The 12,773-nt window shown below is 50.4% G+C and overlaps 1 protein-coding gene across 1 annotated transcript in view; it reads right to left on the reverse strand.

Moving 5' to 3' along the window:
- Positions 1-12,773, reverse strand: part of CACNA1H (calcium voltage-gated channel subunit alpha1 H) — a 164,825-nt gene that overhangs the window by 90,808 nt on the left and 61,244 nt on the right. Inside the window, exon 6 of the mRNA XM_021550249.3 lies at positions 10,081-10,393. Coding sequence (XP_021405924.3) covers positions 10,081-10,393 — 313 coding nt within the window. The remainder of the gene's footprint in view (positions 1-10,080; positions 10,394-12,773) is intronic.

A 12,773-nucleotide genomic window follows, 5' to 3' on the forward strand; every position in this document is an offset into this window, starting at 1 on the left:
CCATCAGAATCCGAGCTCCTGTCTGAACCCAATCCTGGTGGCATCCCCCACTCACCACCCCACGTGAGCCTGGGGGGTCTTGGCAAACCCCACAACTGCTCCTGCCCCAATTCCAGGGGCATCATTCCTGATTTAAACCGTGTTTGCAGGGAAGGAATTGGCAAACCCCACAACTGCTCCTGCCCCAATTCCAGGGGCATCATTCCTGATTTAAACCGTGTTTGCAGGGAAGGAAGTGCTGAGGGAAGAGACCTCGTGGGTGTAGGGGATTTCCTGCCTGGTGCATCCCAAAAAAGCTGATCCATAAACCCTGAAGCAGTGAATAAATCCTCGCAGGGAACTCAGGCACGAATCCATGAATTCCTTGGGTTTTTTTTTTTACCCAAGGAACAGAAGGAAACTCCTGGATAAGGATCTTCAGGACATGACCACACATTCCCAAAACCATCGAACCCACAGAGCAGCTCGGGGCTGCTGCTGCCTCTTTGGGATTTCTCACCCTCAGTTCCAAATGCTGATGTTTTCCCAGCAAGATTCCGAGCTTCCTCCCGTGGGGAAGCTCGTGGAGGTTCACCCCACTGCGTGAGGAGGCAGCACAGCTAAAAGCAGCCAAGCTCATCTGCCGAGGAGGAGAACATTTGTGAAATTTGTCTCTGCAGCTGTTGAAGGCTCGTGGGGATCAGGTCTGACACCTTTGGCTGCTTTTACAAACTGCTCCCCACCCCTGCTGCTCCTCCTCACATCCACCAGCTGCTCTTCCACCTCCCACCCTCGCTGATCAGCCAAGCTTTGCTTCCCGGAATTCCAGAATTCCGGAGTGGTTCAGCTTGGGAAGGACCTCAGAGCCCATCCATCCCACCCCTGCCGTGGCAGGGACACCTCTGACTGTCCCAGCCTGGCCTGGGACACTGGAGCAGCCACAGCTTCTCTGGGAATTTCATTCCATCCTCACAATTAAGAATTTCTCCCCCAAAATCCCATCTAACCCTGCCCTCTGCCAGCTTAAAACCACTGCCCCTTCTCCTGCCACGAGCAGCTTTAACAAAACCCCAGAGAATCCTTTTCTCATCATTAACCCCAGGGATTTTGGCAGTTTTTTTATCCCCATTTTCCCCGTGGTGCTGTTGTTCCCAGTGGGAAGGGGTTAAACTGCCTGGCTGTTCATCCATGAGGAACAGACAAGCAATCAAACCCCTCCTGCCCTTTCCTGCCCCTCCCTGAGCACATTTCTGGGGAGCAAAGTCCTTTTGGGGCAGGTCCCTGCTCTGTCAGGGCTCCGTGCACAGCTGAGCCTCCCACAGCCTGTAGGGGAACAGAGGGATCGGGCCAGGAGGTGACACCAAATCCCAAATAATTCCTTACCCAGGAATTATTTCCTTTGTGCTGCCCGGGTTCCCTCCCTCCCTTCCCGCTGGATGCACAGAAGGTTCTCCAGCCTTTCCCACTGAGGGATGAAAAACCAGCTCAGGGACCCCAAAAATATGGGATGCACCTCTACACTGGATTTGGATTTAACTGGAAATCCTCAAATCCAATGGATTAAACTCATTAAAAGAAAAAAAAAAAAAAGAATCACCTGAGAGCTTCTGAGCCAGCACTGAGGGCCCACCAAGCCTTGGAGGGATGTTTTTGTTGCATGAGGCAGCATTTCCCACAAGAATTGATCAACACCCCCTGTTCCTCCTCTGGAGGGTGAAAATGCTCATCCAGCTCTCTGAATATTCCAGGTGTAATCAGAATTTGCGTTATTTGCTGCTCATTTGTAAAGCAGGGGGATGCAGGAGGGACAACGAGACCTCAGGGGTTCGTCCTGGTGTTTGCCCCGTCGGGGATTCATTCCTGGGCTCCCAGGGAGGATTCCTGCCCTGCCAGGATCCAGGAGCAGCAGCAGCCCTCCTGGAAAAGAGGAGGCTCCCAGACATCCAGTGGTGATTTTAATCCCAAGGCTCTGGGGAAATGCAGGACAACACGTGCACAGCCACCTGCAAGGGCTGGGCTCCTTCCAGCCTCACCCCTGCGGGATTCCAAGGACTTGCCAAGGTCATTTTTCCCTGATCCAAGGGAAAATGCACATCCCCAGCAAGACCTTGGTGGAAATGGGAACCAGAGCACCAGGACTTGCCAACAGCTGCTTCATAAACCCCCAGTTAAAGCTTTTAACTGGTTTTGGAAGCCAAACCGGGGCACCTGCTCAAGGTTTGCTGCTTTGATCCCAGCAGTGTCTCCTCGGACCAGCCGAGCTCCATCCCTGGAAGTGTTCCAGGCCAGCTTGGACGGGCTTGGAGCAGCCTGGGGGAGTGGAAGGTGTCCCTGTCCAAACTGGAGGGGATTTTCCCAGCCCAAAGCCCTGTGGGATTCCATGAGGGAGAACCAGCAGCTCTCCCGTGCCCCCCAGGAGCTCCGGGATGTGTTTTCAGCACTGCTTTGCTTATTCCACTGAGGAGAAAGTAATTTCTCCATCCCCACTCTGATTAATCCACTAACTGTCCCTCCAAGCCCTCCAGGGATGTCTCCCAAACCTCTGGAGCACCTTCCTGGTGCTTCCCAATCCGGGCAATCCCTTCTCAGCAATTCAAGCAGCTCAAACCCTGCCTGCTCACATTAAAGAGCCTCTCCAAAGGCTCCAGTTCCACGGCTCCCACCAAGGCAAACCCACAATTATCCATCAGCGAGATAAGAGGGTGAGAACTCGCTCCTAATTCCACTCTGATGGGAAAGATGTGCAAGGCACAGGAAAATCAGCAGCGGCAGGATGGCAGACTCAATTAAGGTGATTGGCAGGGTGTGCTGGAGGTGCTGCTCCTGCTCCACACCTGGGGCAGAGGAGGGACCTGGGAAAAGATTCCTGCCCTGCCAGGAGAACAGGGCTGTCCTCTCACCCCACTCAGCTCCTGGGTGATGCTCAGGTCCCTCCCTGCTCCTCCAGTTCTTTACTCCTTCCCCAGCCTTGGGATAAATAATTTATCCCCCATTAATACCAGTAAGTCTCTCAGTTTTGTCCAATTCTCTCTCCCCTCACTGTAAGAATTTAACAGAAAACTCCCTCAGGGGGACACACAGACGGGTTTTGATTTCACTGATGCTCGGCTTGAACACTCCCTGAGCACCTGAGTCACAGGAGCAGGATGAGCGTGGACAAAACCCAATCAGATTTAATTTTTTTAGGTCTTCACTGATTCTGATCCCCCTGCTCTGCTCATGCCACAGTAATTTCATCAGCTGTAATAAAGATGCTCGTCTGATTTATAGGAGAGTAATTGGGGACAGAATCAGATCTTCTAGGCAAGCTAATCAGAGTCAATCTAAAACTCCAGAGTGCAAATCACGAGGGAAATGGAGATTAAAGACGCTGGCAATTAACTCAGACCTCCTCGGAGCTCCAGGGAGGCAGCAGGTTTACACTGCTTTTTCTGGGGTCACTTCAGAGCTTGCACAGAACCATTTCTTTTATTGTGTCCAGAAGTTTTCATCATGAACCCTCTTTTCTTTGAGCTCTGCCAAAATCCTTGCAAGTTCTTGGCTGCAGCCGACTCGAGAGTGGGACGGTTTTTTTTTTTTTGCTTCAGTGTCAGATGACAAAGAGCAAAAAGAATCATCCAGGGGAGAAATCCTCGTTCAGACTCCAGCTTCCATTAGTCAAGGCTGGGTTCCTGGCTGCTGGAAAGCTCCAAGGGCTGGTGCCAGAGCTGCAGCTCCAAACCCTCCTCCAGGTGCCACGGATGAGTCGAGGGAAGGTTGGAAAATCGCCGTGTGCAGCGAGCCTGGGGAGATCAGAACCCAGCGCAGAGCACACAAAACTCCAGCCTGGAGCTGTCTCACGGCAAGATTTCCCTGCTCTGATTACCTGAACAAACTTCATTTGGAGTGACAGCCTCCCTGAGCAAGCACCCAAGATCAGCATCTCGCCCTTATTAAAATCCTGATTAAAAAAAAAAAAAAATACAGCTCTGGCAACCAGAAATTCCTTCTGATTCCAGGATTGCAGCTGCTGGCTGAGCTCGGTGCCTGGCTGAGGAGGAGACGCTCTGGAAACCCAGAGAAAGCCACATGTGAAGACTTCATCTTGACTGACATCTCTAATTTGCACTCAGCCGCTTTTTCTTTGGCCAAAATTGAGTCCTTTGGGGGGGAAAAATTGGGAATTATCTGCATTCAAATCAATTATCCTGAACCCAACAGCAACTCTGAGGATGGCTGTGAGCATTTGGGGTCATTTAGTTTTTATCTCCTCATTCCCCTGGCCCTGCTGCCAGGCTTTTTTTGATATTTTATTTTCATCAGACTTATCAAGATGGGATCCAGTGCTATAAATGGTGAGAGTTATTAATTACCCTGATGGCTTCAGGAAGTTTTATAAGGCCTTTAGCCTCCATTTCTGAAAGCCTCTTATCTGAATTTCCACCCTCTTGGGCAACATGGGTTTGGCTCCCGAGCACTGCCCAGTGAATATTCCAGGGAATATTCCACAGGCAGAGCGAGCTTGGCAGATAATCACATCCCTATTTTTGAATCCAACGTCACAATTTTAATTATTTCCTCCCGAAACATCTCGTTAAGGAACCTCTGTGGCCAGAAAAACAGGTTTATTACATTGAGTAACATCCTTTGAACAGATGCTTTTCCTTTCACTTCGAGGCCTTGTCGTTTCTTTATAAATTGAGCCTTGCAAAGCAGGAATCTGCTCTGAAGAGTGGCCCTAAAAAATGGGGAAAGAGGAAATTTTGCTTATTTCCATGTCTTGGGCTCCTGACCTGTCAAATCTGATCCCATAAATGCGATGCCCAGGCAGTGCTGGCAGCTCTTGGTGGATTTTGAGAAGCAAAGTGGGAAATGAAGTGTGGGGTAAAGTCAGACACGTCACTGATGCTGTTGCTTGTCACCCAAACCCTCATGGAATTGTAGCTCTGGGATGAAAACCAGCCCAAATCCCAAGTTTGGCTCCGAAGGGAAGGCGAATTGTTGTTTCACACTAAACAATGCAAGGCCCTCATCCGACAGCAAAACCCTCCCTGACTTCCCTCAGCTGCTGCTCCAACAAATCCCACCCCAGCCCAGATTCCCGGTTTGGTTTGCTGGGATGATGATCCCGTGTCCCCGTGGTTTGTGGAGGATCCTTGGCAAAGGGAAGGGGCTGAACTGCTCAGCTGCAGCACTGCGGGCACTGGGAGCCCCCAAATCCCAGATTTCTGGGGAGGAAGGAAAGGCAGGCTGAGATCTTTGCTTCCAGCCGATTCCAAATCCTGTCCAGGAGGATGGGGGTGCCAGGCTGGGAATTCAGGGGGAAGGAGCCACACCTTGGGCTTGGGGGAGAGGTCACGGAGCAGAATTGGGGCAACCGAAGCAAAGTGAGATTTCCCTGTGAGAATTGTGGATTTTTGGAATATCCTGAGTTGGAAGGAGCAGAGTTCAAGCCTGACACCCCAAAACTCCACCCTGGGCACGCCTGGGGTGGTGTCCAAACCCCCCTGCAGCTCTGGCAGCCTCGGGGCCGTGCCCATTCCCTGGGGAGCTGTTCCCTGAAGAACCTTTCCCTAAAATCCAACCTAAATCTCCCTGACACCACTCCAGCCGTTCCCTTGGAGCAGTTGTTGATGCTCCTCAAAACCAGCAGCTTTTTGCTCCCCTGACAGGACTCCAGTTCAGGCCAGGACCTGCTGCAGGACCCCTCTTCCTACTCCAAACACAGGAATCCACCACCGAGGTTGGATGAAACTCTCCCAAAAACTCCAGAGGTTTGGAAGTCCACACTTCATCTACAGGAGGCTTTAATTCCATCCAGCACCCCCACAGGTTATGGGACCACTCCTGGCATCAGGGTGGCCTCTCTGCCCTGTCCTACACGAGACAACTCCTCCCAACCTTCAAAACAAAAATTTTCCAAAGGCAACAAATCCCTCTTGGAAGCACTCTCCGAGCTGCTTGAAAAGGGCTGGATATTTTTAGCTGGGGTATTCAGGCTGAGAGCTCTTCAAATGCAGCAAGTGCTGTTTATTTGGCTGACCAAATTAAAAAAAGCAACAGCAACAGAGCTCAAACCCCGTCATTTCCAGGGAAATATTTTCGGTGATCCAAAACAGATTCGAGTTGAGTGACAAAGCATCATCTCCAAGCAGTGGGAATGAAAAGCTCCCAAACTCTTTTCTTGCCAAATTCAGCACAGAGAAGCGTTGTTGACACACTCTCCAATTTAAAGGCTGAGCCATTGGAGGAAAAAAATTCCTTTTGGTCTCGAATCCCAAATTTCTCTGCTCAATGAACACTAAAAACACGAGCAGCCAGTGTGACAGCTCCTGAAAACACAGCCTCGAAATTACTTTGGGCACAGCTGGAAACCTCAGACCTTTTCCTTCCTTTCCAGCTTTTTGGTTCTGTCCCAAATTCTGCAGAAGTCTTGGGAGGGGGCAGAGCAAGGGGATTAACAGCACCTTTGGACAGCGCTGCAGCCAATGGGAAAACCATTCCTGGATCTGCCTTTTCCTTCAACTTCTGCCAGGAGCATCACTCCTGGAGTAAAGTGTGAGTGGAGGCCTTGCTTTCCTACAAATCCTATGTGAAATTATCCGCTCAAAGTTTCTCTGCTTTGCAAAGCAGCCTAACGTATCTTCCCTTGCCAAACTTCCAGCCTCCCAATCCCTTTTTGTTTTATCAGGATTTCTGCACTCAGGCCTGGCCACCCCAAGGCTGCAGGTCAGGGAGGTGGGAAGGTTTTGTTTCCTCCACTGGGACTGTCAGTAATTCCAATTAAATTGGACTTTTGTCGAGGTGGGTAATTCATCATCTGCCGTGCGACAACAATACCTGTAATTACTGCTCGGATTGTTGGGGCTGGAATTCATGTGCAATAAAGGGATCCTCATATCATGCCAAACCTCACAGTTAATTTAGGTTCCATCTCCTTTCATTTAGTCTGTAATAAGCTAATTAGTTCACCTAATTTGCCATAGAACGTGCCTTTGTAACAAATACAGACACGAATTAGCCTCTTGCACAACAAATGAGGGGAAGCAAAACATGAATCACTTTCAGGATTACATAAGGAATTATCATCCTTTACAGCACTCAGGGATGCAGCCATTCCCTTGGTTATTTTAATTTTTTTATTTGCACCAGGTTCTCCTGTCTCTGAGTTCTCCTCGGAAGGTGGACAACACATTTCCCTGTTTTCCTGCTGTCACCTCTCCCAGCTCTGGGACGTTCAGGGTCACTCCCACTGAAAGAAATGTCTTTTAAAATCTCAGTTCTGGCAGCTGGAAGAGCTCACCCATCCTTGGGGCAGAGTTTGCTGGATGTTCTGGAGTGGAAATCTTCAGAATTTCTGCAAACTCTGCTTTTGTTCCTGCTTTTGGTTTGGTTTATTCGTGGTCTGAACGGTATCAAACTGCCCTTGGAAACTCGTGGGCACTTGCAAAGTTCCTCCTGGATCTCCCCTGTGGGGCTCATTTCATCCCCCTCCCTTCTGACAGCTCCTAAACCACACGACACCATGGAACCATGGAATGGGTGGGGTTGGAAGGGACCTTCAAGCCCATCCAGTGCCACCCCTGCTCTGGGCAGGTGTCACCCTGATTCTTAAGATTCTCTAAAGCCTTCTGATCTTACAGTCTGTTAGAAAACTTTCTCACACAACTTTCTGTAAACAACCTATTGTTTTGCATTCCTCCATAGGGGTGGAGAAACTTGATGTACTGGTGGTTTGTCCAATGTCTTTGGAGAGGTGGCCCATTCCCTCTCCAATCCACTGTCACCTTTGGAAAAGTATAAAAGTTGGAGTCGGAGAATAAACCTCCTTCTTTACCTTGCAAACAGCAGTGGCTCGCGTCGTGCTTCCACGTGTCCTGTAGCGACAGGCAGGGACACTTCCCACCATCCCAGCCTGGCCTTGGACGCTCCCAGGGCTGATTCCACCCCTGCCGGGGCCTCCCCATCCCCCCCAAGATCCCATCCATCCATCCCTCTGCCAGTGGGAAGCTGCTCCAGCCACTCCAGACCCTTTCCAAGAGTCTCTCCCCCCTTTCCTGTCAGCTCCCGCCATGGCTGGACAAGCCAAGATTCCCGGCTCACTTGGGATAAATCCTGAGGGAAGCTCTGTCCGGCAGCCACCTGTGCTCACCACAATTCCCACTGGAGATCTGGAAGCCCTCAGGGCTCTCCCCACACCAGAATTCCTGCACAAAGCCACGGATTCACCATCCTGCAGAACCACGGCTCGGCACAACCGGCCCTGCCTCGTCCCAGCAACTCAACACCGAGCGCCAGGGGAGCTCAGAGCTCCTAAATCCATCAGCTGGACTTTCTGCACTGCTTCCTCAGAGCCCTCATCCCATCTGACCTGGTGCTGTCCAGCCACAATTCCATGGATTTATTTGCTACATGTTCCCTGCTTCCAGCAATTGTTTGGATTTAGTGCCTCGCCTCCTGCGCTGATGATTTCCCACATCCAGGCTGAGCCAGCACCTTGCTGCCCTCTTTACCTGGAATTAAATCATTCTCAGCTCCTAAAAAACGAGCCCTGACTTGCAGCAGGAATAAACACGTGAAGAGAGTTTTTGGCCGGAATTCCTCTGGAGCCCTTGGATGGCCTGAGCAGTGCTAAAACCAATCATCGACCTCCTGGCAGCTGCCAAAACCATCTGAGGACATGAGATCCCACTTTGCCAGATGCTGTGCTGCCCAAAGGAATCAGCTGAAACCTCTCCTGGGGCTGGGGGTCCTTCCTGAAATTCAACTGAGCCTTTTAAGGAGGAGGAAATCCAATGGAATGAAGCTTTGCAGCCTGGAAAATGGCTCGGGAAGGGAAAAGGCAGCAGGACCCCTCTGGAGAAGCTCCTGCTCCTCCTCAGTGTCCTTTTCCCATGAAAAGGAATCAGGTGGGATCTCCTGGGAACATCCCTCAGATCCATCAAAGATCAGGAAAAGGAGAATTCCCTCTCTTCCCTTTATTCAGCACTCACTGGCAGCCAGCAGCTCCTCTCTTCCTCACTAATTCCAAAGCATTTTCCCAATGGGAGAATTAGGATTCAGATCCCAGTGGGATGTGCCTGAACCCCTTTGGATTTGGTTCTGAGCCTCTGGCACCAGCACTGTGACCCGAGGGCAGCAGGGAAGGTGCTCAGAGCAAACATTCCCCAGGTGAAAGCTGGAAGTGATGAACTTCATGGATAACATGGAACTGGGAGGAAATCCGTAAATGAAACGCAGAGCTCTGGATGAGTAATTATTCCTCATTAACGAAGCTAAAAGGAGAATTCTGCTCTAGGAACAGATGTCACCTCCACTTCAGGGGGACTGAATCAACAAGGACACCCAGCAGAGCCAAAGAAATGCTGTGACTCCAGGAAGTGCCCGTTAAAAATGGGAAAGAACACAGGGATCTTCCAGCTGGGGCAGCCTGGGAAACCACAGCCTCTGGACATGAAAATCCGTGGAAAATCCTTCCCTTATGAGGAGTCTTATCACCTGAAAAATCTCCCCCAGTCTCCGTGAGAAGCACTTTGGTCTTTTCTGAAGTGCCTCAAAAGAGACTGAGATTCCCTGGGGGCAGAATTTCCTCTCAGGAATTTTGGCCAGAACAGATTGTTCCCCCTTCCAGCATTCCGTGCTCACCAGGCTCACTCTGTGATTTAAAACCAAGCCTAAGCCACGCCAGCTTCCTTCATTTTAGCATGAAATTAAACCTAGCTCAAAAACCTCAACAGCACTTTCAGTTTCCTGATGCTCCAACAACGAAGACCCTCCTCCCAAAAATCCCTGGGCTTTATCTGATCTGCAGAGGTGGAACCTGCCATGAGTTTTTCTGCTTCCAGAAGTTCTTTCCCCTCTTTTCAAATGTTTTCAAAATAAAAGTTTCTTCTCTCCAAACCCTCTTTTGCACCATTTCTTGCCTGATTCATTTATTCACCATTTCCTTATTTGCAGTTTCACTCAGGGCTGAGCAAATTCCATCCAACTTTGCTGCATTCGCCAAAACCTTCCCGAGCAAAAAACGACCAACCCAAAACCAGGAAAAAAACCAGGAAATCAACAGGAAAAAAAAAAAAAAAACAACAGGAAAAAAAAATCCCATTATTGGGAGAATCTTACCTGAAAAATAGCAATCCAGGCATATCCAATATTATCAAAATTGATGGCCCCGTTGTGGGGGTTGACGTCGCCGGCCATGCAGATGTTGTAGTACTGGTTCCAGTTGATGCAGGAGTTCCTGCTGGGCTCGGGGCTGGCCAGGCTGGGGCTGTAGGACTCCATGCTCAGGGTGCACTCCACCTTGGACTCCTTCCTGCTGGGAATGTTGGAGCACCTCTGCATGCCGTTCTCCCGGTGCGAGGAGCAGATGAAGGGGTTCTCCTCCGCCTCGTCCGGCCGGTAGTAGGGGTGAAGGAAGGTCAGGTTGTACGTCCTGGAAAAGGGGGAGAAGAAGGAAAAGGATGAGTGTCCTGGCTTGTAAGATCAGCATGGATTCTATTTGCCATCTGTTGGAGGTGGGGCAGGTTTCTTGTCTCTCCCAAGAGCAATGTCTCCCTCCGGGGAGATATCGTCTGTTAATGAGCCATTAATGACTCCCTGCACGGTAAAGTTCCATCAGCCCATGGTGAGATGCTCCGCCCAGAGGGAGGAGCCAAGCATTCCTACCTGCATAAAATCAGCATTTTTGGGACACCAGAGCAGCCCTTCACTGGATTCCCAGAGGAGCAGCTTCTTCTCTGCTGGATCCCCAGAGGAAGACCAGGCCCAGCTCCTCCATCCCCAGACCTTCAGAGAAAACTCCACCCTTCTCCAGATCCCCGCTCCAGCAGCATTCCATCTGCCCCTCCAGGAGGAGCAGCCACCATTTCACTGGGCTGTTCCCAACACCCTGGCTCATCAGGGTGTCAGGGTTCTGACTCCATCACTAGTTTTGTTTGTACTAATTACATTTTTTAAAAATTTTATTTAGTTTTTCCTAGTAAAAAACTGTTAATCCCATTCCCATATCTTTGCCCGAAAGCCTTTTAATTTCAAAATTGTGGTAATTCGGAGGGAGGGGGTTTACCTTTTCCATTTCACAGGAGGCTTTTGCCCTCCTTCACAGACTCCTGTCTTTTCAAACTAAGACAATGAGGAAAAAAAAAAAAAAAGGCTCATCCCTGACTTTAGCAGCAGGAAAAAGTGCTGGTTGCTATCCCTTCAGCAATTCCCTGTCAAAAATTACAAACCAAATTTTACACCCTGGAAGGCCCTGCTGATCTCCCAGTAAAGACCAGTCTGAGTTTCCCCCACAAGCAAACAGAACAGGTAAAAGCATGAAGTGAGAGGGGATGGAGAGAAAATCCCAGCGGATCAGGTTCTCCCCCAAAATCCAGGGAGCTTTTGGGCTCTCTGGAAGGATTTGCAGATGTTTCTTTGGGTGGCAGAGCAGCTGCCCAATAATTGTGTCCCTCAGGACGTCTCTGATGAGGGGCTGAGCTCCCACAAGGAGAAACCCAGCCAGAGGCCATCTCCCACTCCCTCTGTAGCTCTACGAAAAAAGGAAGATCTCACATTAATGGGAACAGCACGTGCTTGCTGCATTTCGGATGGAACTGGCTTGGATAAAGCCGATGGCTCTGTCCCAGCCGGGATAAGGAATCGCTGGAATTGCAGCAGGGCAGGAGCTGCTTTTCCCCGAGTTGTGTCCCAGGTCTGGCACTTTCTGGTGTTGGTGAGAGCCTGCAGCACCCAGCTGAGGAGCTGCATTGCTCCAGAGCCAACTTAATCCAGTGTTTTCCCAGCTCCATAATCAGCCGGAGATAAGGGACAGGCAACACACACATTATAGAAGATGTGGGCAGAAGATAACCAGGTAATTCTTCCAGCCAGGACAGCTCTATTTTTATCTCTCTCTGAACGTCCCTATCTGGTGAAGAGATTTGGCTTTAACAAGTGTTATTCCAGACAATTGCTTGGAATTGCTCCCCAAAACCCTGGAGCCAAGCAGGAATCGCTCTGCGGCTGCACTGTAAGGAGAGAACAATTGCTGCAGGGCAGAGCTGAGGGAAATCAGCCCTCAGCGCCTTCCCTGGGGAATTTGGTTCTGTTCCATGATCCAATTACCATAGGTGGGCATGGAGGGTTCATCAGCTTCAGGAATGGGAGAAGGAAGAGGAGCAAGTCCTGGGAATTGGGAATTGTTGCCTGGGAATTCTTTGTGTTCAGCAGCAGCTCCTCCTCGCACACCCCACAGCTCCAGACTAAACTGTGACATCACCCGCGCTGTTTCTGGGCTTTGGATTCTACAAAAACCTGGAAGATGTTTTTCCTCCCCAAGCCTTTTCCTTGCCCTCCCACCAGCTGGCTTCCCTGGGAGGAAATTTCCATATGAAACAGGCTGGAGAACGGGCCGGGAGCTGCAGCAGCCCTTTGGGAGAGCATCAGACACCAGCCAGCAGTGCCACACACTGGGAGGATTAAACAGAGGATTAAAACACACCAAGATGCAGGAAAACTTGGGAAGAGCTGGAGAATTCGGGGAAAGAAGCAAGGAGCAGAGAGGAGACACCTGAGAAGTGACTTCAGCTCCCAAAAGGCAAACTACAGGATCAGTCCCCATCCCACTGCAGTGAGGCACCCACAGCTTGAGAGGCTCCGTGCATCCCAGATTTGGGAAGTTTTGGGATGAAGAACGGCTCCCTAAGGACACAGAGCCCCACCTGGGGTCTAAGGAGCTGCACGGAGAAGATCTGGGCACGAATCTGGAGCGGTTTGGTGACTGGGGGAGGAAAATCCGAGCAGGAAAACAAAAACCAGCTCTGCTGGGAGGG

Source organism: Lonchura striata, chromosome 16, assembly GCF_046129695.1.
Source record: "Lonchura striata isolate bLonStr1 chromosome 16, bLonStr1.mat, whole genome shotgun sequence".
NCBI lineage: Eukaryota > Metazoa > Chordata > Aves > Passeriformes > Estrildidae > Lonchura > Lonchura striata.